The 26171-nt window shown below is 36.7% G+C and overlaps 1 protein-coding gene across 3 annotated transcripts in view; it reads right to left on the reverse strand.

The window, feature by feature from the left end:
• The window catches only part of LOC130682132 (probable ubiquitin carboxyl-terminal hydrolase FAF-X), a 165586-nt gene that overhangs the window by 134637 nt on the left and 4778 nt on the right, over positions 1-26171 (reverse strand). For all 3 annotated transcript variants that reach the window (XM_057496272.1, XM_057496274.1, XM_057496271.1), the window contains exons 2-9: positions 21320-21465; positions 19528-19607; positions 17432-17544; positions 15911-16129; positions 8397-8512; positions 7982-8233; positions 7769-7907; positions 5805-5957 (exon numbers count right to left, since the gene is read on the reverse strand). In XM_057496272.1, the coding sequence (XP_057352255.1) occupies positions 5805-5957; positions 7769-7907; positions 7982-8233; positions 8397-8512; positions 15911-16129; positions 17432-17544; positions 19528-19607; positions 21320-21465 (1218 nt within the window). The remainder of the gene's footprint in view (positions 1-5804; positions 5958-7768; positions 7908-7981; positions 8234-8396; positions 8513-15910; positions 16130-17431; positions 17545-19527; positions 19608-21319; positions 21466-26171) is intronic.

Here is a 26171-nt window from a genome sequence, read left to right on the forward strand (position 1 = left end):
CAAAGAAAACAAAAAGGCTCACAAACACATGAAGGCTTAACAACATGCTCCTAAGTAATCACTGGATCAATGACCAAATTAAAATAGAGATCAAGTAATGTATGGAGACAAATGACAAAAAACAGCACAAAGCCTCAATTTCTGTGGGACAAACAGAAGGCAGTTCTAAGAGGAAATAATATAGCAATCCAGGCCACTTTAAAGAAGGAAAAACAATCCCAAATGAATAGTTGAAAGTAACAATTATTAAAATTGGAAAAAGAAGAACAAATGAGGCCCAAAGTCAGCAGAAGGAGTGACATAATAAAGATCAGAGAAGAAATAAATAAAATTGAGAAGAATAAAAACAATAGGAAAAAAAATCAATGAAACCAAGGCTGGTTCTTTGAGAAAATAAACAAAATAGGTAAGCCCCTAGCCAGCCTTATTAAGAGAAAAAGAGAATCTACACATATAAACAGAATCAGAAACAAGAAAGGAAAAATCATGACGGATCCCACAGAAATACAAAGAATCATTAGAGGATACTATGAGAATCTATCTATATGTTAACAAGCTGGAAAAGCTAGAAAAATGGACAACTTCCTAGAAAAATACAACCTTCCAAGACTGACCAAGGAAGAAAGAGAAAGTCTAAACAGACCACTTACCAGCAAAGAAATTGAAACAGCCATCAAAAAAACGACCCAAGAACAAAACCCCTGGGCCAGATAGATTTACCTCGCAAGTTTATCAGACATGCAGAGAAGTCATAATACCCATTCCCCTTAAAGTTTTCCCAAAAATAGAAGAGGACAGAATACTTCCAAACTCAGTCTGTGAAGACCGAATCACTCTAATCACACAACCAAGCAAACACCGCAAAGAAGAAGAAAATTATACACCATATCCCCAATGAACATACCTGCAAAAATACTCAACAAAATATTACCAAATAGAATTCAAAAATACATCGAGAGGATCATACAGCACGACCAAGTGGGAATCATCTCAGGGATGCAAGGATGGTACAACGTTCGAAAGTCTATCAACATCATCCACCACAGAAACAAAAAGAAGGATAAAAAGCATGATCATTTTGATAGAAGCTGAAAGAGCATTTGACAAAACTCAACATCCATTCACGACAAAAACTCTCAAGAAAATCGGTATAACAGGGCAAGTTCCTCAACACAATAAAAGCCATATATGATAAGCCCACAGCCAACATCATACTTAACAGTGAAAAGCTGAAAGTTTTTCCTCTAAGATGGGCAACAACACAGGGATGCCCACTTTACCCACTGACATTCAACACAGTACTGGAGGTCCTGGCCATAACAATCAGACAAAACAAAGAAATACAAAGAATCCAGATTGGGAAAGAAGGAGACAAACTGTCACTATTTGCAGATGACATGATATTGTAAATAAAAACCCCTAAAAACTCCACTCCAGAACTACTACAACTAATATCTGAATTCAGCAAAGTTGCAGGACACAAAATAATCTGTTGCTTTCCTATACACTAATAATGAAATAGCAGAAACAGAAATCAGGAAAACAATTCCATTCACAATTGCATCAAAAAGAAAAAATTTACCTAGGTATAAACTTAACCAAGGAAGTGAAAGACCTATAGCATGAAAACTACAGGACACTCTTCAGAGAAATTAACAATGGAACCTCATCCCATGCACTTGTCTAGGAAAGATTAATATTGTCAAAATGGCCATCCTGCCTAAAGCAACATACAGATTCAATGCAATCCCTATCAAAAAACCAACAGCCTTCTTCAACGAACTGGAACAAATAGTTCTAAAATTCATATGGAAGCACAAAAGTCCCCAGATAGCCAAAGCAATCCTGAGAAGAAAAAATAAGTGTGTGTGGGGGGGGATCTTGCTTCCCAAATGGAACGGGATACAGACTACAGAGATTACCCCAAACATACATTGTCAATTAATATAAGATAAAGGAGCCATGGACATACAATGGGGAGATGACAGCCTCTTCAACAGCTGGTGTTGGCAAAGCTGAACAGCTACATGTAAGGGAATGAAACTGGATCACTGTCTAACCCCATACATAAAAGTAAATTCGGAATGGATTAAAGACCTGAATGTAAGCCATAAAACCATAGAACTCTAAGAAAAAAACACAGGCAGAAATCTCTTGGGCATAAAAGTGAGCAACTTTTTCATGAACATATCTCCCCGGAAAGGGAAACAAAAGCAAAAATGAACAAGTGGGACTATATCAAGCTGAGAAGTATGGGAAAATATATTCATAAATGACAGATCTGATAAAGGGTTGACATCCAAAAGATATAATGAGCTCACGCACCACAACGAAAAGCAAATAATCCAATAAAAAATGGGCAGAGGATCTGAACAGGTCTCCAAAGCAGAAACTCAGAGGGCCAACAGACACGTGAAAAGATGCTCCACATCGCTAGTCACCAGAGAAATGCAAATTAAAACCACAATGAAATATCATCACCTCACACCAGTTACGATGACTACCATCCTAAAAACCAACAACAACGAATGTTGGCGAGGTTGTGGAGAAAGGGGAACCGTCCTGCACTGCTGCTGGCAATGTAATTTAGTTCAACCATTGTGGAAGGCAGTATGGAGATAACTCAAAAAGATTCAAAATAGAAATACCCTTTGACCCAGAAATTCCACTCTTAGGAATTTATCCTAAGAATGTAGCAGCCCAGTCTGAAAAAGACATATGCACCCCTATTTTTATCAGAGCTCTATTTACAACAGTGAAGAAATGGAAGCAACCTAAGTTTCCACCAGTAGATGAACGGATAAAGATGTGGTACATATACACAATGCAATATTATACAGCCATAACAAGAAAACAAATCCTGCCATTTGCAACAACATGGATGGAGCTGGAGGGTATTATGCTCAGTGAAATAAGCCAGGCAGAGAAAGACAAGTATCAAAACATTTCACTCATCTGTGGAGTTTAAGACCAAAGAAAAAAAGAAGGAACAAAACAACAGCAGAAACACAGAACCCAAGAATTGACTAACAGTTACCAAAGGGAAAGGGACTGGGGAGTGTGGGTAGGAAGAGAGGAATGACTGGGAGGGGAAAGACAGGGGGCATTACGAATAGCATGTATAATGTGACGGTCAGGGCACGGGGAGGGCTGTGCAACAAGTAGTGGTTCTACAGCATCTTACTACGCTGATGGACAGTGACTGTAATGGGGTTTGTGTGGGGCAACTTGGTGAAGAAGGGAGCCTAGTAAACAGAATGTTCCTCATGTAATTGTAGATTAATGATAGCAAAAAAAAAATACATTAAGAAGGTCATCTACCACCATCATGTACAGGTTATCCAAGGCATGCTGGAGGGTTCGATATCCACATATCGAGGACAAGGATGCCCACTCTCACCACTTTTATTCAACATAGTACTGGAACTGTAGCCATGTCAATTAGACAAGAAGATATTAAAGGCATCCAAATAGATAAGGAAAAAGTAAAACTGTCAATATTTGCAGATGACATTACTCTGTATACTGAAGCTTGTAAATACCCCAACCCTACCATAAAACTACTAGCTTATTAATAAATAATTTCAGTAATGTCACAGGATACACAATTAACATATAGAAATCTGTTGAGTTTCTATATACAAATGACAAAATAGCAGAAAGAGAAATTAAAATCCCAAATATCAATGCATCCAAAAGAATTAAATACCTAGTAATAAGTCTACCCATGAAGCTAAAAGTTATGAAGTTATAAAACACTGATGTAAGAAAATGAAGACAACACAAATAAATGGAAAGCTAGTCCATGTGCACAGAAAGAATACTGTAAAAGTCCTGCCCAAAGCAGTATTTCCAACACAATCCTTATCAAAATACCAATGGTATTTTTCATGAAACTAGAGGAAATAATCCTAAATTTGCATGGAACTACAAAAATCCCTGAATAGCCAATGAAACCTTGGAGAAGAAGAACAAAGTCGGAGGTGTCACGCTTCCTGATTTCAAACTCTTCCACAAAACTAGAGTAATGAATACACTTTTCTACTGGGACAAGAATACGTTTACAGGCAAACGGAGAGTCCAGATATAAATCAACAGTAATGTGGTCAATTAATATATGACAAGTGTATTCAGAAAGGAAAAGACCATCAGTCTCTTGAATAAATGGTGTTGGGTGAAAGAGGTGAAGGGGATAGAGAGACACAAAATCTCCATCATCTCAATTACAATGTATTTGAGTGATGAGGATGAACACTCAGCACACAGAATATAGTCAATAATACTGCAGTATCTATGTTGACAGATATCAACTCACTTATTGGGAACGACCATTTAATAATGTATTTAACTATCAAATTACTATACAGTACACCAGAAACTGACTCAAAACTTTATTATGAATGAACTTCAATCAAAAAAAGAGGTGCAACCTTCCAGTTATAAAATTAATCATGATGAAGGTATTAGCGTTAAGTACTACGTAGCCAATAATATTACAGTATCTTTGTGGGGTAAAAGCTACACTTAACACTGTGAGCATTGAGTAATGCAGATAACTGATGAATCTCTAAGGTGTTCATCTCAAACTAATATAATTGTTACATAAACTGTACTGGGAGGCGGTCCGAACCGCCAGTCTGATGACACAGTCCAAGAAGTCGGATGGAAGGGACTGCACAGTGGCCTTCCCAGAGGAGCAACCCAATATCCCTCCTGCTGAAAATGTCCCTCTCCTAATAAATTTGTTTATTATGGTTTTAATTCAAACTGCCCCTTCAGGGAAGAGGCCATATCTAATTCTCCCTGAAAATTTTAGGTACTGGCCCTAAAGGAAATAGGAAAAAACCACTACTGTCCCTGTGACTACCCCCGATGATGGGAAAGTGAGACCCCACGAGAACTGAACCCAAGTTTATGGGAAAAAGATATGGGAAATTTACCTGGGTTGAGGTTCCTTCCCCCACCCCTATGTGGCCTCCAAATAACATATTCAAAGATTAATGGCAACAGCTGGGTACAGAGAACAAATGATATTCTGTGGTGAGCCAGCCAGAGAACAACCTGGCAAGCTACAAAACAAATGAGAACAGCGCATCACCTAACTCCACATCAGAAAAATCTCCACTGTAGGTCTTACTGAAAATGGGTCTGAGACACACAGTCCATAAACTTTGTCCCTGCCTGCCAAAAAAAGTCGTGTTCTTTTAGAAAGAGCCTCCTTCTTTCCTACCAGAGATGAAGAATGGGAGTATATGTACAGAAGAATGAAGGCCCTACATAAAAATAAGAGAATAGTGACCTTTAGGTAGTCATCTGTGAAGAAACCAAGAGTCTGGCACCTACCTGATCTTTGTTAAGATTTTCTGGCCACAATAACTAAGAACAAAGCTTACGCAGAAACAAGTTAACTGCTAAGACCTGCCACATGATGTAATCTCAGTCTCCAAACGCATGTCACCGTGCTGTGTGTCAATTAAATGATTAATATCTGTACTTTATGTAATCAAAGAGTATATGATCAAAGTGCTACTTGTCAGTAAAGGCCAGGCTCAGCTTTTGCTAGTGCCTGTGTCATTTATTTCCGTTAGTCACCGATGCCGTCCATCCTTCAGGGACTCCTGGACTCACTGGAGCTGGACTCCAGCAAAACTGTATTTCAATTATTGGCAGGATTTCTGTATAGATCAAGAGTTTAAACTAAAGTAATACAAATTAACAGACTACTGCGTAATGACTACTATAGGGAGTAAACTTTTAGTATTTTCCTTACAACAATAAAATAGCTATCCTCTTAAATTCCTTACCTGTGTGGCCCAGATATTATCAAGATCCTGCAAGGTAAGAGCCTTTTCTTTTGTCACAAAACGCAGAATCTTCTCTAGCTTTTCTACATACTGAGGCTGATGAAGACTATCTCGCAAAACTATGGATAAAATATTGTTCTGTTGTATCCATTCCTAAATATAATATAAAAATTTGTTTCATAACAGAAACTGAAAAGCTTTTATAAAACGCAAACTATGAGGATGGGGGAATTGAATAAATGTGTTAAAAGGTACGAACTTCCTGTTATAAGATAAATAAGTAGTGAGAATGTAAAGTACAGATTGCTCACTGTAGTTAACACTGCTGTATGAAATATTTGAAAATCTTTAATACAACAGATTCTTACACTTCTCTCATCACAAGGAAAAAACATTTTTCTCTTTTTGTATCTATGAGATAATGAATGTTATTAACTAAACTTGTGGTAATCATATGAAAATGTATGAAAATCAAACCGTCGCTGCACACCTTATGTTGAGTAACTAATATAGTGCTATTACGTCAAATACATCTCAATGAATAGAAAACTGAGTAATTCAGACTTCTAAGAAACATCAATGGAAATTCAAAAGCTCAAATTACATTTATGTTCATACATTATAACTAAAATATAGTTAACCCATGAACAACACGGATTTGAACTAACTGCATCCACTGATATGCAGATTTTTTTCAATTAACATGCTGAAAATATTCTAGAGACCTGTGATAATTTGAAAAAACACTTAAAGTATGTGTTAATCATAACCTAACATATGTGTTTGTTATTGAGAAGGGCTATTCAAAATTAAGTTCTGCAATCAAAAGCGAAATCCAGCATTATTCTAGGGACAACTATGTGTTTAAATGTTGTTTTAGAGAAAAGCATTCAATTTACAGTAATTACACAGAATTCTAATTTGCACATTAATGCTCCTATGATGTGCTATATTTTATAAATTATAAACCAATTTGATGTGCTTATTTTTTAATGCAAAAATAAATAAACATTACAATAAACTGTTACACAAAAGTTAATTTTTCAGATACAAACATGTCCCCATATTACTGCAGTAACATCTCAAACTATCTGTAGAGAACCATGTTGTATGTGAATCTGTCCTACGAGATTCTTTTGTAAAAAAGCCACAACAATACAAATTGGTTAAAAATTGTCTGAACACTATTTTCTGTCAAGGACTAGCAGGCATTTTTGAGTAGTTCTTTGCCTGACATTCCACAAAGTGGGCAAACTGCATACATGTAACCCTGACCACCAACACTGAGTCAGAGCCTAGGTGTAGGTTATTGACTATTTTCTCAGTATCAACCGAGTTTCCTCAAAATGCTTTTTATGTTTGGTCATTTCCACCATTAAACTGAAGACTCCATTAAGGCAGAAATTATTCTTCATAGAGGCACCCACAAGGCTGGCATACAAGACACACGAGAAAGAAATTACTGAGTAACCTACTACCGTATGTTATACATTTTTCAACACCAACATGTATAATGATCTATATGGTAAATAATTTCCTTTCAATATCAAAATGTAAATGGTTTGAGAAGTTCTTAGTATTATATAAAACATTACTTCTTTAGTATAACCTCCAATTTAAAACTTCTAAATTGGCATATTACCATCATGCCAATTCATTCACCAGATTCCAGATTTAATCCCTATAAATATTACCTCTTATTTATTTAATATCTAACAAAACACTAAACTAGAAGAACAATGACCATCTGTACTTAGGATGATATAGTTACTGAAGACGCAGGGCATTACTGTATCACTTCAAACAAATCATTTTTTACTACTATTACAAGGTAAGTTTTAGGATATAATGGTCATGAATCAATCTTCCAATTTTAAAGTTTTTGTTATTGTTGCTCCTAGAATTAACTGGTACTAATTTTCCTTCAATAGATTCTTACTTATAAAAAAAGCAAAGGAGCTTACTGCCATTCTCTCAGCAGTCAGCCACTCTTCCTCCTCAGGATTACAATGTCGGCCACTGTAATATATCACACTAGATATGACCTTGTTAATTTCATCCAGGGCATTCATCTTTCCATTAAAAGAACATATCTCCAACTGTCTGCAAGAGAAATTTGGAAGAAGTATTACTATGAGAAATCAAGCAAATGATTATTTAAAGGGAGAGCATCTTACCTGAGTATCATTCTCAACCTAAAAATATCTAAATTTTTTACAGTTTCCTCTTCTCCTGGAATCCTTGAAGCTAAATTCCTCAGAGACTTAATAATCACTGAAAGGGCATCATTTTTGGTTTTATTCTTTGCTTCTTTTTTCAGTTCTTCATCAGTTAAATTTTCTAAAAACTGTGGAACTCTTTCTATAACTGGAATGAAGTACTTTTTCACTGTACGCTGACTGAGAAACTCACAGCACTGTCCAAATGGTCTAAATAAGGAAAAACACACAACTTTTGCAATATCCACAAGTTCAATGCTTAAATAAACATTAACTTACCAGTTAAAAATAAGAAGGAACTAGAAAACTGAGTCAGTTTTTAAAGCAGTAAAATCTTTACACTACAATGATTACTACTTTTAAAATAACTTACTTAATAAGAGCTGCAATTATTTGAACATTTAATGTTGCTCCACTAATAAAACGATCATGCAAAATCTGGAATCCATTTAATGTGCCAAATTTATTGATGAGGTCCACTAGCCAACCCTGTAATGCAGGTAATGATAAGTTAGTTCTTTCCATCAGAAAAAAATTTCAAACGTGCTATTGAAATGTGTTTGAAGTCAGTCAAAAAAAGGAAGTTCAGTAAACTGTTTGAAAGAATGTTTAAATAGAGTACAAAACAAACATATATTTTCAAAGATTTATTGTTTTCCTAGTGTATTTTCTTTCTTTCCCTTAAGCCAGAAGCAACACAGGTTGCAAATACATAGTAGTTCATAGGGACACGGATACTATTTGTTATTTACCCTGTATATCTGCTGAAAAGAAATTAGGAAAGGGTGTTCAGTTGAACATGTTTCCATGTGTAAGAATGTAAGTGAATTTTAAAGGTATATAAAAATAAAAATCGAATACATAGGTGCCCCTAAAAGATGTTTTAAGTCTTATCTTCTAAAAAGCCAGGTTTTAGGAGGAAATAAAAAGAAAAAAAGGGAACATAAGCATTTTATTACCAATCTTAAGCAGAAATAATTTCCACCCTTAAAAACAAAAAGAATTGAAGGGAAGGAAGCCTTTATCTGAGAAAGGGGAAAAGGTGGTGAGAGAAGTTAGGCAAAAACCTCCCTGTAAAACCACATGTAACACAGAAATACAGCAAATAACAACTAATTCTGAAAAGAGAGATCAGAACAAAGACTGCAACTGATGGCCCTCCAACTGGGGAAAAAAAGGGGACCTTAAGGAAAGGTAAAGTAGCAAAGTTGTTATATGGCAGGATCCAAGCCCATCCCCCACCCCAGCTCACAGGTGGGAGGAAAAAAAAAATGGGGCAGGGAGTAGAAGCCCAGGACTGCTAAATATCCACCCCTGGAGATCTCTCCTGGGAGCGTGAACACCCATCACAAGGAGCTCTGGAGATTTAGTGGGGTTGGAAAGCAAACAGAGGTGGAATACTTAGAGACACTGAGATTCTAGCCACTTGTGGAGAACAGGTACCCAAACAGACCACTCTGAAGCAAAAGAAAGGCAGGCACTTAGAAAGATGTCCCAACAGCGGGAGGGCTGCTAAAGGGGCAATGATTGCACAGAGCTTACTGTACAGGAGAAAGGAGAAGTGAACAAAATAGTCCCAGCACACTCAGCCCAGCAGGTTGGGGACTTTTAGGAGCTTCACCAGCTCCATCCGCCTGGCTGGCAATGCAGTGCTGAGGCCCCCACTCTGATACACAGCCTGATGCTCCTTCCTCTGGGCTTTGGTTTGCGAACCTGTAGCCCCTGCCGTCATGCCAGGCCAGCCGGAGGCCTTAACAGCTACAGGGGTATAACGCAAAGATGCTCCCAGAGTGCTCTTCCCACTGGCCCTGGCAGTGCAGGCAGGCACCGCAGCTGGGAAGCAGAAAAGAGCTCTTACCTCCCGGCAGGCACTGGCTTGATCACCTCAAGCCCGGCCAACACTCCAGATCCTGGGCAGCTCCACAGACTAGAGCTTCGGGACACTAGAGGACAGGGCATATACATAGTTTTTCTTCCCTATTATTTGTCAGAAATATGAAGTGGCAAAAGATCCTTGTACAAACCAAAATCCCGCAAACACCAGAAAGAGGGATAAATGAAACTGAAATCACGAATATTCTTGGTAAAGTTTTCAAAATAAAAATCATCAACATGCACACAGAGCTACAGAAAAATACTCAAGACCTCAGGCAACACGTCAAGGAAGACACAGAAACTTTGAAAAAATACAGTATCTGAAATCAAACATACAATGGGGTTGAAAAGAAGATCAGATGAGGCAGAGAAAATGGTAAATGAAATAGAAATCAGAGAACAGGAAAACAATGAATCCAAAAACAGAAAGAAGGGACCTCTCGGAATGAAAGAATACGAAGAGATCTGTGCGACCAATCAAGTAATATTCGCATTTCAGGGGTACCAAAAGAATAACTTTGAGGAAATAACTGCTTAAAAACTCTCCAGTCTGGGGAAGAACAGTCTCTCAGGCCATGGGAGTGCACAGATGTCCCAACCAAGGCACCCAAGGAAGACAACACCAAAGCATATAATTAAAATGGCAACGATCAAGAATAAGGACAGAGTATTAAACGCAGCCAGAGAGAGACAAAAGATCACATACAAAGGAAAATCCATCAGGCCATCATCAGGCTTCTCAATAGAAACTTTTCAGGCCAGAAGGGAATGGCATCGCATATTTAAGGCAATAAAACAGCCAAGCCTCTAACCAAGAATACTCTACCTGGCAAGATTATCATTTAAATTTGAAGCAGGGATCCAGCAATCTTTAGATTAGCAGAAGTTGAGGGAATGTACCTCCTACAAACCATCTCTACAGTGTATTTTGGAGGCACTGCTCTAGATGGAAGTACCGCTAAGGCTAAATAGCTGTTACCAGGGAAAATAAAACCACAGTAATGGCAGTAGATCATTAATTACTAAGCCAATGCAAAATTAAATCAACTGCCCACAAAGCTGGTCAAAGGTTACACACAGAGTGTACAGAATCCTAATACATAAAGTGTAGAGGAGGAAGAAAGAGAAGGGAGAAAAAGAAAAACAACTTTTAGACTGTGTTTGTTATGGCATAATAAGCAAGTTAAGTTGTTAGACTGTTACATATTAAAGAGGCTACCCCTGAACCTTTGATAACCATGAATTTAAAGCCTGCAATGGCAAAGAGTACATACCTACTAATAATCACCGTAACTGTAAATGTTCTGAATGCACCAATCAATAGACACTAAGTCACTGAATAGAGAAAAAAAAAAAGACCTGTCTATATGCTGCCTACAAGAGACTCACTTCAAACTCAAAGCCATACAGACTGAAAGTGAAGGGATGGCAAAAGGTATTTCATGCAACGAATAGGGAGGAAAAAGCAGTAGTTGCAGTACTTGTATCAGACAAAATTGACTTCAAAACCAAGACCGTAGCAAGAGACAAAGAAGGTCATTACATAATGATAAAGGGGGCAGTCCAACAACAGGATGTAACCATGATAAACATCTATGCACCCATCGCAGGAGTATCTACGTATGTCAGACAAATACTAACAGAATTAAAGGTCCTGTGAAATAGAATGCAATGCATTCATTCTAGGAGACTTCAACACACCACTCACTCCAAGGGACAGATCAAGAAGTTTAACTGTCACTGTCTGCAGATGACATGACAGCGTACATAAAAAACCCTAAAGACTCTATTCCAAAACTACTAGAATTAACTGAATTCAGCAAAGTTGCAGGATACAAAATTAATACACAGAAATCTGCTGCACTCCTGTGTACTACTAACAATGAACGAGCAGAAAAAGAAATCAGGAAATCAACTCCATTTACAGCAGCATCAATAAAATACCTAGGAATAAACCTAACCAAGGAGGTTAAAGACCTACACCCTGATAACTATAAGACACTCTTGAGAGAAATTAAACTTCTTTAAATAGCAGTAAATGGAAATGCATCCCATGCTCATGGATAAGAAGAATTAATATTGTCAAGATGGCCATCCTGCCTAAAGCAATCTCAGATTCAATGTAATCACCATCAAAATACCAACAGAATTCTTCAACAAATATAACAAACTAGTTCTAAAATTCACAGGGAACCACAAAAGACCCCAAATAGCCAAAAGAATCCTGAGGAGAAAGAATAAATTTGGGGGGAGGGATTACACTCCCCAATTTCAAGCTCTACTACAAAGCCACAGTAATTAAGACAATTTGGTACTGGCACAAGAACAGACCCATAGATCAATGGGACAGAATAGAGAGTCCACATATAAATCCACACATACATGCCCAATAAATAAATGATAAAGGAGCCTTTGATAGATAATAGGGAAATGGCAGCCTCTTCAACAACTGGTGTTGGCAAAACTGGAGAACTACATGTAGGAGGATGAAACCTGATTACTGTCTAACTCATACACAAAACTAATCTCGAAATGGATCAGAGACCTGGATATAAGTCATGAAACTATAACACTCATACAAGAAATCATAGGTAAAAATCTCTTGAATATACACATGACCAACTTTTTTCTGAGCACACCTCCTCAGGCAAGGGAAACAAAAGAAAAAATGAATAAATGGGACAACATATCAAACTAAAAAGCTTCTATACAGCAAAGGACACCATTAGTAGAAAAGGCAACCTACAGTACGGAGAGACTATATTCATAAATGTTTCATCCAATAAGGGACTAACACATTATTCACATGCTTCAACAACCAAAAAACAAATACCCTGATCAAAAAACTGGTTGAAGAACCGAGCTGGCACTTCACCAACAGGCACAAGAAAAAGATGCTCCACATCACTAAACATATGGGAAACGCTAATAAAAACCACAATGAGATATCACCTTACACCAATTAGAACGGGCACTCTCCAAAAGACAAGAAGTAACAAGTGTTGGCGATTATGTGGAAAAATGGGAACCTCCTTCACTCTTGGTGGAAATGTCAACAGGTGGTACAACTGTTGTGGGAAGCAATATGGGGATTCCTCAAGAAACAAACACTAGAAATAGTAATTCCGTGTGTAGGAAAGTACCCAAAGAAAACAAAATCTCTAATTTGAAGATATGTCACCTCTATGTTGATCGTGGCATTGTTTACAATAGTCAAGAAATGGAAGTAACCAAAATGTCCACCAACACATAAATGGGTAAGGAAGATGTGGCACATAAATATACACAATGGAATATTATTCAGCCATTAAGAAAAGTTCTGCCATTTGCAACAACACGGATAGACCTAGAGGGTATTATGTTAAGTCGAATAGGCCAGGTGGAGAAAGACAAATTCCATACGATTTCATCATAATAATAAAGTAGAAGAGAATTAACAAAACCACAGTAGACTCACAGAAACTCAAAAGTGACTAGTGGTTACCATGGGGAAGGGGTTTGAATGGGTGGTTACAATGGGTGTGGGGGATAAAGTGCAAACAGAAAATTTCAATCATAATATAAGCTGGTCACAGGGACAATATAGTCAATGATTCGGTAACATCTTTCTATGTTGACCAATAGTAACTGCACCAGAGAGTGGGAGAGGCTTAATAATGTAGGGATTGCTGAATCACTGTGCTGTATATATCTGAAAGCAATGTAAGTGTATATTAACGATACTTCAATAAAGAAAAAAATGAAAGCACTATGTTTTTTTGGGGGTGGAGGAACATAGTTTTATATAATAATAAAGAACAACTGAATCTTGCTTAGATACACAGAACACTTTGCCCAACAATGGGAGAACACACACTTTTATAAGGGCACACAGAACACTGTGTGGGAACAAGTCTTTTCAAAGGATTTAAATCATAGCCTATTTTCCCATCACAATACAATGAAGCTGGACATCAATTAATAGAAGAAAACCTGGAAAACCCAAAATAAATAGAGAACAACTCATCCAACTAGTGAAAAGAAGAATCAGTTGTAAGAGAAAAATTTATAGTTTAAAACATTTCTTATTTTTAAAGAAAGCTCTCAGTTTGACAACCTAACTTCTCCTAGGAAGCAAGAAAAAAATTATCCTATCCAATTAATCTCAAAACTAGTATTTTGGCAAGAAGACACTAGAACAAGGATAAACAAAACAGAGAAAGAGAAAAACAACAGAGAGAGAGAAAAAAATCAGTAAAATCAAGAACTGTTTCATAAAATTTACCTGTGAGATGAGAAGCCCTTAGGTCAGCTACAGGAAAAAGAAGAGAGCAAGACTCAAGTAACTAAAACTGTAAACGAAAGAGAAGACCCATCATAGATTTATAAGAAATATTAGTAATAATTATAAAAAATTTATGTCAACATATGGATAACCTAGATGAAACTGACACATTTCAAGAACAACCCACCTATGCTACAACTGTATCAGGAACAGAAAATCTGAAAAGACCTATAATTAATAAGGCGATTGAATCAGCAAACAAAACCAGCAAAAGAAAATCAAGTACCAGATGGTTGGTTTCATTGTAGAGTTCTACCAAATATTAAAGAACATATACACCAATCCTCAATCTTTCCAAAAGCAGAAGAGGAAGGAACATGTCCAAACTCACTTTAAGAGGCCGGCATTTCTCTAGTACCAAAGACAAATGGAAACTAAAGACTGTATCTATGCTGAATATTTGATGTAAAAATCCCTCAACAATATACTGGCAACCAAACTCATCAGCAAAGTAAGTATACACACAAGTACGTGGGATATATGTCCACTGGGATGCCAGGTTTCAATTTTAAAAAATCAAATTAATATACCACATTAACAGAATAAAGGAAAGAAAATTTGATATGATCATCTCAACTGATGCAGAAAAAGGACTGGGCAAAATTCAACAACCTAACATAATAAAAAACAAGAATAAAAAGAATCTACCTTGACACAATTAAGGGCACCTCACAAACCCACAGCCAACATCAAAGTCAATGATTAAAAAATTGAAAACTTTCCCTTGAAGATCAGAATTAAGACAAAGATGCTTGCATTAACCCAATCTATTCACACTACTGAAGTGTTAAGCAGAGAATATTAGGAAGGAAAAAGAAAGGAGAGGTTTCTAAACACAGAGAACAGTGTTTTTGGTATTCATTAGCATGCACACACACTAAAGTTATGTTCTGCTTTCTGTTTCTACTGTTGGTTTACATTTTTCCATGTGTTTAAAATATTTAACCAAAATGAGTATAAAAATAAAATAGACTTTACTATTAAAACTTCAGTAGCATGATAAATTAAGCCAGCAAAACAGTAGAAGGAATGTACATAGAACCAGGAGCCTTTTCCATAGCCTGGTCTGCTACTCAGTGCTTCTGGCTCGTTTTTTAGTTTGGTCTGTACCCTTGGTTCCCGTTTTCTTAAGCCTTGCTTCCATGCAATTAATTATCCTTTGGGTTAATAACAGACTGAGATTATTTACTTGACCCAAGACTAAGATCTTGATCAGCACTAAGGGTTTCTAATAAAAAAATCAAAATAACAATAGTATGTAATGAAAGCAAAGAATAAAATTTAAAAATCTGTTTACAGTCTGTAAATAAATCTGCTTCCTGCTGTTAAATATATATGTACAAACAACTGATGCTCCTTATTTGCAGTAATTATATTCTCTAAAGTCACTCTAAACACAGAAGGAACAAATACTGAATCACTGCGTCTAGGTGAAATACAAAGTTAGATCCCAACAAACATATTCAACAACCAATCAACACATACTAATCTTTGTTCAGGTAGGAGTTACAGTGGTAGTGGCCAGGAGTTCATCGTTAATGAATGAACAATACTTACATAATGTGTCTGTAAACAGAAACCTACATACAACAGCGTTGTGTGCTTATCGTGTTAAAAGATGGTTCATGTCACTAAAGTTTTTAGACAAAGTCATTTTACTATTTAATTCTGAGAACAAACCAACATACTTTTGGTGATCGTGGATCTGAGGAATGAGCAAACAGTTCGTCTTCAGGCAACTGAGCACCTGGGGAAACTGATTCACTTAGACGTGTACCGTTGTAGACATGGAATTTGCAATGAGGATTTAAGGCCATGGAGAGAAGTTCCAGAAGTGGAAACGAGTCTTGGGACAACTTGGTCACACAAAGTTCCACTAGGCGATGAGCATTGTTAATAATACACCTCTGTTACGTTAAGGGGAGGAAGGTGAGTTAGAAGAAAAAACAATCCAATTTCCTAAACAAAAACATTTCAATTCTTATTAGTAATGATCTGTCTCCACGTTTCTATCCTGGTAGCCTGAATTCTGCTTCATTTATTTCACAGATATTGTGATCAAACTGATGTATCTTTGAAAGTAAGTATTTACTTATTTCACAGTTGTATTACACCTAATTTCAAAAGCTATCTAAGAATGGCTGCAATGAAGCAGACTTTACTGGATGTCTATTTCAGTCTTATGTCTACAGGACACATGCAAATCACCATTCTCTTCTCTTGAAATTTGTACCATGGAGACAGTTCATTCTAAAATTTAAACATTTAAAGTAGTCAATTATCCCAAATTGGGAGATACGTCATCCAAACCTCAAAAGTCACAGATCACGTCCAAAGCCGTCTATCACTTACCAAATCGGAAATGTTGGGTTTTATATGCCATTGTCATTTGTAGGAAAGGTCCCATTTACATTTTCTAATGCTGCAGTCCACAAACAAGTGGAAGTTTGCTTCGTAACTTTTGACTAATTCCACTTTATAAATTAGGACCAGAGGTTTGGAGTAATTACAGAAATTCAATGATTCTCACAGTACTTTTGTTTGTTTGTTTTCAAAATCTTTGCAATATGAAGGTATCACGGGATCAATGCATTACTTTTGTCCCAGACCAAAGAAATTTCCTTGAGAGTACTTGTATTTTCTACAGCCCGTCACTTGAAAATACTACCAATCTGAGAACATTTTAAGTTCTGTTTTGATTTTTTTTTTATCATTAAAACTGTAGTCTGAATTCAGATCAGAAACTTTGGGGAGTACTAGTTTTCCAAGGAAAACTTTCCTTTTCTACAAACTGACAAGGACAAGGTTGCCAAGATTCTCTGTCATTCATGCTGTGTTTATTTACATACTGCATTGCAATGAAATCATTTCCTTTGGTACCTCAGCTATACTGAAGTCTTCTATTATATTCCCCATCTTGGGAATGTTTCTTACCACTACATAAAACTGCATACTTCCACAATCAATAACCTGATACATTAGAAGATATACTCTGTTTTGCATAAGGTCACAGGAACTTGGGATTCAGGTGACAGCATTAAAATGAGGTTTCATAACTTCAAATCTCATGCTCACTCTAAAATACAGCTCTCAAAGGCCTTCAATTTTGTCAAACGTTATCAAAGGACTTAAGAGTAATGCTTTCCAGACACAAATCCACATGGATCACCATGTAACTCTTTGTCTCCAACATAATTAAAAAGACTCACATGAACTTCAAACTTCCAGTCACTCACTGTCTCATCCATAAGGATTTTAGTGAAAGATACTGTCAGTCCATCTCGGAAAAAACGTTGACATGCTTCGCTTTTAACATCAAGACCTAAGACAAGATGGAAAAATTACAATACACTTAATGTGAAGACAACATTTCTCTGACCAATTGTATAATTAAAGATAATACATTGTTAAAAATTGTTTCAGGTTTCCAACACACATACAGCACAGTAGATTTTGAAACAAGAAGACGCATTATCATAAAGGGCTAAAGGGTAATTTATTTACACTGAAAATGTGGAATTCAGAAAAATGTAATACTATATCCAGTGAATTTTAGAAACACTGAGTTGTATGAATCTATGTCAAATCCGGTAATATAATGATTAACCGATATGCTTCGAAACATGATACTGGACTTTAAACACAACAATTACTACACAGAATCAAACATATCACAGCATTTTACTCACTGAAATAAAAGCTTTGTATAAGTGACTTTAAAAAATTCATCTTGTTGTAAATTATCTGATTATTAAAGTATTTTAAAGAATCTGGTCTTGCTTTCCTAAATAAGTCCTTTCACTTGGCACCTAAGCATCTTTACTTCTTTTTAATTTCATCTGATTTAAGGAAAGTAGTACACTCATATGTCTTCATCTAAAAAAAAACCTTCTTATCTCCTCAAAAATACCCAGGAAATATCAAATTTGCATAAAAAAGTATATTTTGGTTTTGTTTATATAGTTATTGATATGTCACTTAAACCCAGGACTTCTGCCTCACAGTAACCATGATTACAAAAAAATAAATAAATAAGGGAATAATCCTCTGCATATTCTGAATGCAATTCTAGCAAAGTAGCATTTTAATGTTTGTTCATCTTGTACTGTTAGGACCTAGAACACGCTAAATACCTAAACCCTTCAATTAAGGAATAAATGCTCAAACTAACAAAAGAAATTTGAGTGTTGAGAAACGTATAATCAGAAAAAATATTTTAATAGGTAAATAAAAGGTAAACACTCTTTAGATGATGGTAGGATAATTACTGTTAAATAAAATTATTACCTTGGCCAAAGAGTAAGACAGACTTCACAGGAAACCAAAGATAGATGTTAAAAACTGATTAAGGACACTGACAATACATGTACCTGTGGCTACTCCACTTCCATTCATTTTTAAATGGCCCAGAAAATGCTTCAGCCCTTTCTTTAAGCCTTCAAATCTTTAACCAAATACTATTATCAAAATTAGTGATTTGCAAGAATTCAGCTGAACCTAACATTAGAACAAGTCATTTAAAGATGATCTATTCCAATATAAAAGTTCATTCTTGGTAGCAGTAATACTAGATTTTCTTTATTGGTTGCTAAACAAGAACAAAACCCCAAAACAAAACTAAAAAATTCATTTTCAAAACTTTTCTCTCTTCCAGAAAAAAAGTTTTTAACATCAAAATTGTTAGTCTATTATAAAAATGATACTAATGAAACACCAATTTCCATTTAAATATAACAGATGGGGTTTCTATTAGCATGCACTTTGATTCATGACTTTCCAGTCAATCATTCAAATGTCAAGTTTAAATGCTTTGTCTGAAATTTTTGCTAATTAGTTTTTCTCAATTACAAATGACTTAAGTACAAAAAAACAGTTAATAATGTCAAGCCATATGGTCATATAGTATTTTTTAATTTGTAAAATATATACTTGAATGTATACTACTTACACTATTTCATGCAACAGATTTTCAAAGTCTTTTATATTTAAAAAATGTTTTTAACTTTTAAGTAACTACCCCTTTGAAAATACAATGACACAATAGATCCTATCCGTAGGATTATGAATACACATACAAAATTCTGCATAACATTTTAAAGGACTCAGGTGTCATTAAGGGCTGTCCAAAGGTTTCTATGAGTCTTTGCTCTACATATTATAAAGTCCTTCCAGGAAGTTTAGTGAGAAAGTGCAGTCTAAGAAGACACAAGAATTGGGTAACAGAGAAAAACAAAGCTATCAAGAACAATGTGGAAGTATACACACTTGAATACATTACGGATCACACAGTAAAATATAAACTCACCTTTCTTACTAAGATCAATAGCAGCTTCTAAAAGCACTTCTAATTCCCCTTTGGGCCAAACTGGAACCATCCAACTAGGCATAAGAATTTTTATGAAATGAAAAGATGCCATATTCATTGTGCACAAAATGAAATACTATAAACAACTTACATACTACAATTACTTTTGCTAGGAAAGTATGTAAAAATCTCTGATAATATATATTCACTATAAAAGTAAAAAACCTTCTTAAATCTGCTTTGTGAACCTAAGGTATTTATTGAACCCACATATAATTTTAATACAACAATAAGGGAAGACTTCATTTAAGAACTTTCATAGACAACTAAAACTAATCAAAAACCAATTAGATGTAAACCCATTGTTAGTAAGAAAGAAAGTGTTCCTCTGAGGTTGTTTTACTGGTAAGGCACAACACAATGACCCTTTTTTCTTGTGATTATCTTCAGAAACACAAAAGAGAGAGACAAATGGCTGATTTCTCCCTCAAAAATCACCTTTATAGAACAGTTAACAATTTTTCTTACAGATTACATGATTTCTAGAGTCCCAAGCACTTATGGCCTTGTAAGTACACCCCTAGATCAAAAAGCAACGCAGAAGCCAGTATTTTCCCTAGCTTCATGAAAATGTCAGGCATCTAGGAATGTACCCGAAATTAACCCACTATCCCAGAAAGAACTTCCTTCCATCTGTCCCTTAATTATTTACTAAAGGACAGCAGAAATCCCAAATACTGTATTTGTGTTACTGGCTGAGATGATGTTTTCCCCAGGAACATATCTTGGAGGAGACAAAGAATGGAGCCAGCAGGGAAAAGAGTATGGAGCAGCAACGAGCAAAGCTCTTTCAATGAGTAAACAGAACATTCCTGCTACTCAGGACAGTCGTCAAGGGAGGATGATGTTAGTGCTGTAGTGGCTGTGGTTTTATACTGCCTCCTGAGAGGAGAACTTCCCCCCTCCCTGGACCAAACAAAACATTGAAATAATGACATTACAACTCATTCTTGATTGGCTGAAAGTACGATGCTTTATTAGTACAGGGCAAATCAATTAGAGTTGAGGTCCATGTATCTAAGTGTACTTCTGAATGGCTGGCTGAGTTGGACTGGAGCTTTCTGCAACTTACAAGGGCCCTGAAGCTTCTTGAAACTTAAAAAGGCCTTGAAATGACTGGGGTCCTGAATTCTTATCTGCCTGCATCCCTTTATCACCTGCATCATTTTGATAAAAAAATACTTATTACAAGCCATCTGCTAGATATAAATTGGTACATTTTTTTGTTCTTTTCAGTTACACTAAAAAGCATCTTTATTTTCCTGGCATTAGGAATTTTTTGTAACTCAGTTCTAATCAGAAGTAAACTCTTATGAACAAATCAGCAACCACCAGACAAAATAAAAGAAAAATAAACTGTTGAAATATCTCTGCTGTTTAAAATGGACAATATAAGGAAAGTCATCTAGCAACTCAAGCAATCTATGTGTATCAAGAAGAAACACATTTCATAAATGCTTAAAAGGAAATTCCTGTCTGTACTTCTAAGCCAGAAACATACCAACTAAAATATTAAAGAACATTTTCAAGCTTTATTCATTATTACCCAGTTGTTAAAAACCCATACAAATGCATGCACTAAGACCGATAAATTATGAGGTACTTGGTAATGACTAAAATGTTAAGGCTATTTAATGGACAGTAAGACTATTTTGACACTGCAGTCCACTCTTTTTCTCTTCCAGTACCAGTTAAAATGCTGGTCGTAGTTTGTTTTTCCCGTCAAATTTACCTGTTGATCATGTCATCCAACTCTGCCAGGTCAGTATGTGGAAATGCAGGTTCTTTATCTTCATGCTGTGGTGGAGCATCACCTTGACCCTGTTCATCTGGAGGAGTTGCTGAGGAATTCTCATTGGAGGAATCAGATGATAATATCTTAAAAATTAAATATTCTGGACTTAAGTCTATAACATATGTACGTTTCTCAATTCAGATACCAACACAGTTAAGTGAAAATATTACAAATCTATAACTGTCTGTATGTAGCTGTAAATATTTAATAAGGTGGGATCAGAATACTTAAGATTTTGGCCAATCTGTGATTATTTTTTCACATTTTTATACTTGTGATTTAAGAATCTTCTAAAAAATAATGGCCTAATCATACTGCATGAATTTAAGTAAGTTGAAATTAGAGAACATTAGTTTTTACAATGTTTAGTACAAATAAAAGCTGTAATGAACCTTTTTAAAACTGAATCATTGTTGACAGGCAATGAAACTTCTTAACCACAAATATTTACACAAAACTTTGGAAATGATGCATGAATTTCTGAGGCTAAACCGTAAGAATAACCATGCCTTCTTTCTCCTTAGAGAAATCTTTCAGGAAGAAATGAAGTTCCATGCCTGAGAGATTCTAAAGAAACCCTACTCACGGGCCCATGTGGTGAGGAAGTGACATTCCTGCTATGTGAGTGAGCAATTGTGGAAATGTATTCCCCAACGCCAGAGTCAAGCCATCGGAGTACTGTAACCGTGGCTGACATGCTAAACACAACATAAGAGACACTCTGCCTGAACCACTCAAAAGTCACTCCTACATTCTTATTGAACAGTAACTGTGAAGTAATTGTTATATCACACAGTAACAACCTAAGTTACTTTATTGTTAAGTGACAAAACTTGCTTAATAGGTTACATAAAACATGTTATCATTCCTAAAGTAATAACTACAAGCATTAACAAATATATACCTAAAGAGTACAAAGGTAAAGAAACAACTATTTCATAATCCAAGAGTTCAAAAAAAAATGAAATCAAGAGGACAGATAAACCCCACACATCAGTATTCAAAAGAAAACAGGGAACGGATGAGCCAACATGGAGGCTTGAGAAGGGCAATGGAAATCTCCTCCCAAAACCATGTATATATTTGAAAATAGAACAAATACAACTATGCCTAAAAGAGAGACCAGAAGACATAGTACAACAGGCAGACAACATCTACATGTGTAAGAACTCAGCATCTCACGAAAAGGTAAGCTACAAAGCCACAACCCGGCAGGACCTGAGCACTCCCCGAGTCCAGCTCACTGGCAGGAGGAAAGGAGTCACAGTGGGGAGGAAGTGGAAGCACAGGACTGCTAAATAACCAGCCCTAGTAATACGCACTGGGAGAAAAGACACACATGGCATGGTGTGCTGGATATTAGGGAAATGGAAAAATAAAACCTGTGAGCATGTCCCCACAGCCAGCTCCTCTAGGACAAAAGAAAAGCAAGTACTTTTTGAAAGTCTTAAAGGGAGAAGGGCTTAACCTCTGGACAGAAGCATACTGGCACACTAAGCCCAGCAGGCTGGGAATCCTAAGGACCTTCATATGCCCTAACCCCCTTGGTGGCAATGCAGCTCTGAAGCCCCTCATGGCAATAAGCAGCCTGCCATTTGTTCTCCCCAGCTGGCGGTGCCCAAACACAGCAGCTGAGCAGGCTGAGAGCAGTCCCACCCACAGCAAGAGCCCAGATTCTCCTCCCAGCACGCAGTTAACCGAGCCACAGAAAGAGGCTGCCGCCAGTGTGCACCTACCCGGCACACACAGAGCAAACGAGAACAAGGTTCAGAAAGCACGAAGGGGTGCCGATCGTGCAGGAGAGCACACCCAGTACACCTGCGACTCCCACAGGGCTCTGGGCTATCCCGAGGGCTGCCCCACAAGGAGTCGTGAAGGACATTAACCAAGAGGCTGCTCCCAGTGTGCGGGTAACCTACACAGTCAATGCAGAAGGGCAAGGCGAACAGCAAGCAGGAACGGACTCTGTTCCCCCACCTGACATATGCGCTACCAGCCTACGACTAACTCTAGCACCATGAAAAGGAGGAAGAATCTGGTACAGTCAAGAATCACCCAGACAACCACTGAGAGAGGGCCTGGGGAGATATGTATCACCAATATTCCTGAAAAAGAATTCAAAATAAAGGTGATAACCGTACTGATGGACCTGCAGAGAAATATGTAACAGCTAAGGGATGAAGTCCGGAGGGAGATTACAGAAATGAAACAATCCCTGGAATGACTGAAGAGCAGACTGGATGAGGTGCGGAGACTGCTAATGGAATAGAAATCAGGGAACAGGAATACAGAGAAGCTGAGGCAGAAAGAGATAAAAGGATCTCCAGAAATGAAAAACTATTAAGAAAAATGTGTGACCAATCCAAATGGAACAATATTCGCATTGTAGGGGTACCAGAAGTAGAAGAGAGAGAAAAAGGGATAGAAACTGTCTTTGAAGAAATAACTGCTGAAAACTTCACCAAACTGGGGGAGGAAATAGTCTCTCAGACCATGGAAGCCCACAGAACTCCCAACACAAGGGACAAAAGGAGGACAACAACAAGACATATCATAATTAAAATGACAAAGATCAAAGACAAGGACAGAGTATTAAAGGCAGCCAGAGAGAGAAAAGGTCATCTACAAAGGAAAACCCATCAGGCTATCATCACACTTCTCAACAGAAACCTTACAGGTCAGAAGGGAATGGCATGGTATATGCAACACAATGAAACAGAAGGGCCATGAACCAAGAATACTGTATCCAGCATGACTGTCATTTAAGTATGAAGGAGAGATTAAATAATACCCAGACAAGCAAACGTTGAGGGAATTTGCTTCAAACAAACCACCTTTACAGGACATTTTAAAGGCAATGCTCTAGATGGAAGCACTCATAAATCTAAACAGATGTCACCAGAGAAAATAAAATCACACGAAAAATCAGACCAACCAAATACTAACTACAGGAAAAAATAAAATCAACTCCTCACATAAGCAGTTAAAGGAAACACAGAAGAGTACAGATTAAAACACCTAATATATAAAGAATGGAGAAGGAACAATAAGAAGGGAGACATCGATTAAGGAATCATTACACTATGTTTACAATAGCTTAATAAGTGAGTTAAGTTAGACGGTTAGATAGTAAAGAAGATACACTTGAACACTGGCTAACCACACATAGAAGGCCTGCAATGGCAGTAAGAACATATTTTTGGATAATGACCCTAAAGGTAAATGGACTGGATGGACCAATCAAAAGACACAGAGCAATAACAGAATGCATAAAATAGCAACACCCATCTATATGCCGCTCAAAGAGACTCACCTCAAAACCAAACACATACATGGACAGAAAGTGAAGGGATGGAAAAAGATACTTCATGCAAACAACACGGAGAGAAAAGCTGGTGATGCAGTACTTGTAAAAGACAAAATAGATTTCAAAACAAAGAAAGTAACAAGAGACAAAGAAGCACATTTCATAATGAAAAAAGGGGTCAGTCTAACAACAGGATACAACCATTACAAATATATATGCACCCAATACCGGAGAACCGACATAGAGGAAACAAATAGTAACAGAACTTAAGGAGGAAATAGAATGCAATGCACTCAATCTAGGAGACTTCAACACACCACTCTCTTCAAAGGGCAGATCTACAAGACAGAAAATGCGTAACGACACACAGGCACTGAACAACACATTAGAACAGACAGACCTAACAGACATCTGCAGAACAGTACACCCAAAAGCAGCAGGATACACATTCTTCTCAAGTGCACATGGAACATTTTCCAGAATAGACTACATACTAGGCCACAAAAAGAGCCTCAGTAAATTCCTAAAGATTGAAATTCTACCAGCCAACTTCTCAGATGACAAAGCTATAGCTAAGACCAGAAATAAACCTTAAAAAGAAAACAAACACACATGGACGCATGACAACATGCTTCTAAGTAATTAATGGATTAACGACCAAATTAAAACAGATCAAGCAATACATGGAGACAAATGGCAAACACAGCACAAAGCCCCAACTTCTGAGAGACAAAGTGAAGGCAGTATTAAGAGGAAAGTATATAGTAAACCAGGCCTATTTAAAGCAGGAAGAACAATCCCAAATGAATAGTCTAAAGGAACAATTACTGAAATTGGAAAAAGAAGAACGAATGAGGCCGAAACTCAGCAGAAGGAGGTACACAGAAAAGATCAGAGAAGAAATAAATAAAATAGAGGGAATAAAACAATAGAAAAAATAAATGAAAGCAAGAGCTGGTTCCTTTAGAAAATAAACAAAATAGAAAAACCCCTAGCCAGACTTATTAAGATAAAAAGAGAATCTATATACATCAACAGAATCATAAACGAGAATGGAAAAGTCATGACGGACCCCCCAGAAATACAAAAAATTATTAGACAATACAATGAAAATCTATATGATAACAAGCTGGAGAAACTGGAAGAAATGGACAACATCCTGGAAAAGTACAACCTTCCAAGACTGACCAAGGAAGAAACAGATCATCTAAACAGACCAATTAACAGCAAAGAAATTAAATTGGTAATCAAAAAACGACTCAACAACAAAACACCCGGGCCAGATGGATTTACCCGTGAATTTTATCAGACACATGGAGAAAACATAATACCCATTCTCCACAAAGTTTTCCAAAAAATAGAAGAGGGACGCACTACTTCCAAACTCATTCTATGAAGTCAGCCAGCATCACTCAAACACCAAAACCAGGCAAAGACCCGACCATAAAAGAAAATTACAGACCAATAGCCATGATGAACATA

This window comes from Manis pentadactyla, chromosome Y (genome assembly GCF_030020395.1).
Source record: "Manis pentadactyla isolate mManPen7 chromosome Y, mManPen7.hap1, whole genome shotgun sequence".
NCBI classification, from domain to species: Eukaryota; Metazoa; Chordata; class Mammalia; order Pholidota; family Manidae; genus Manis; species Manis pentadactyla.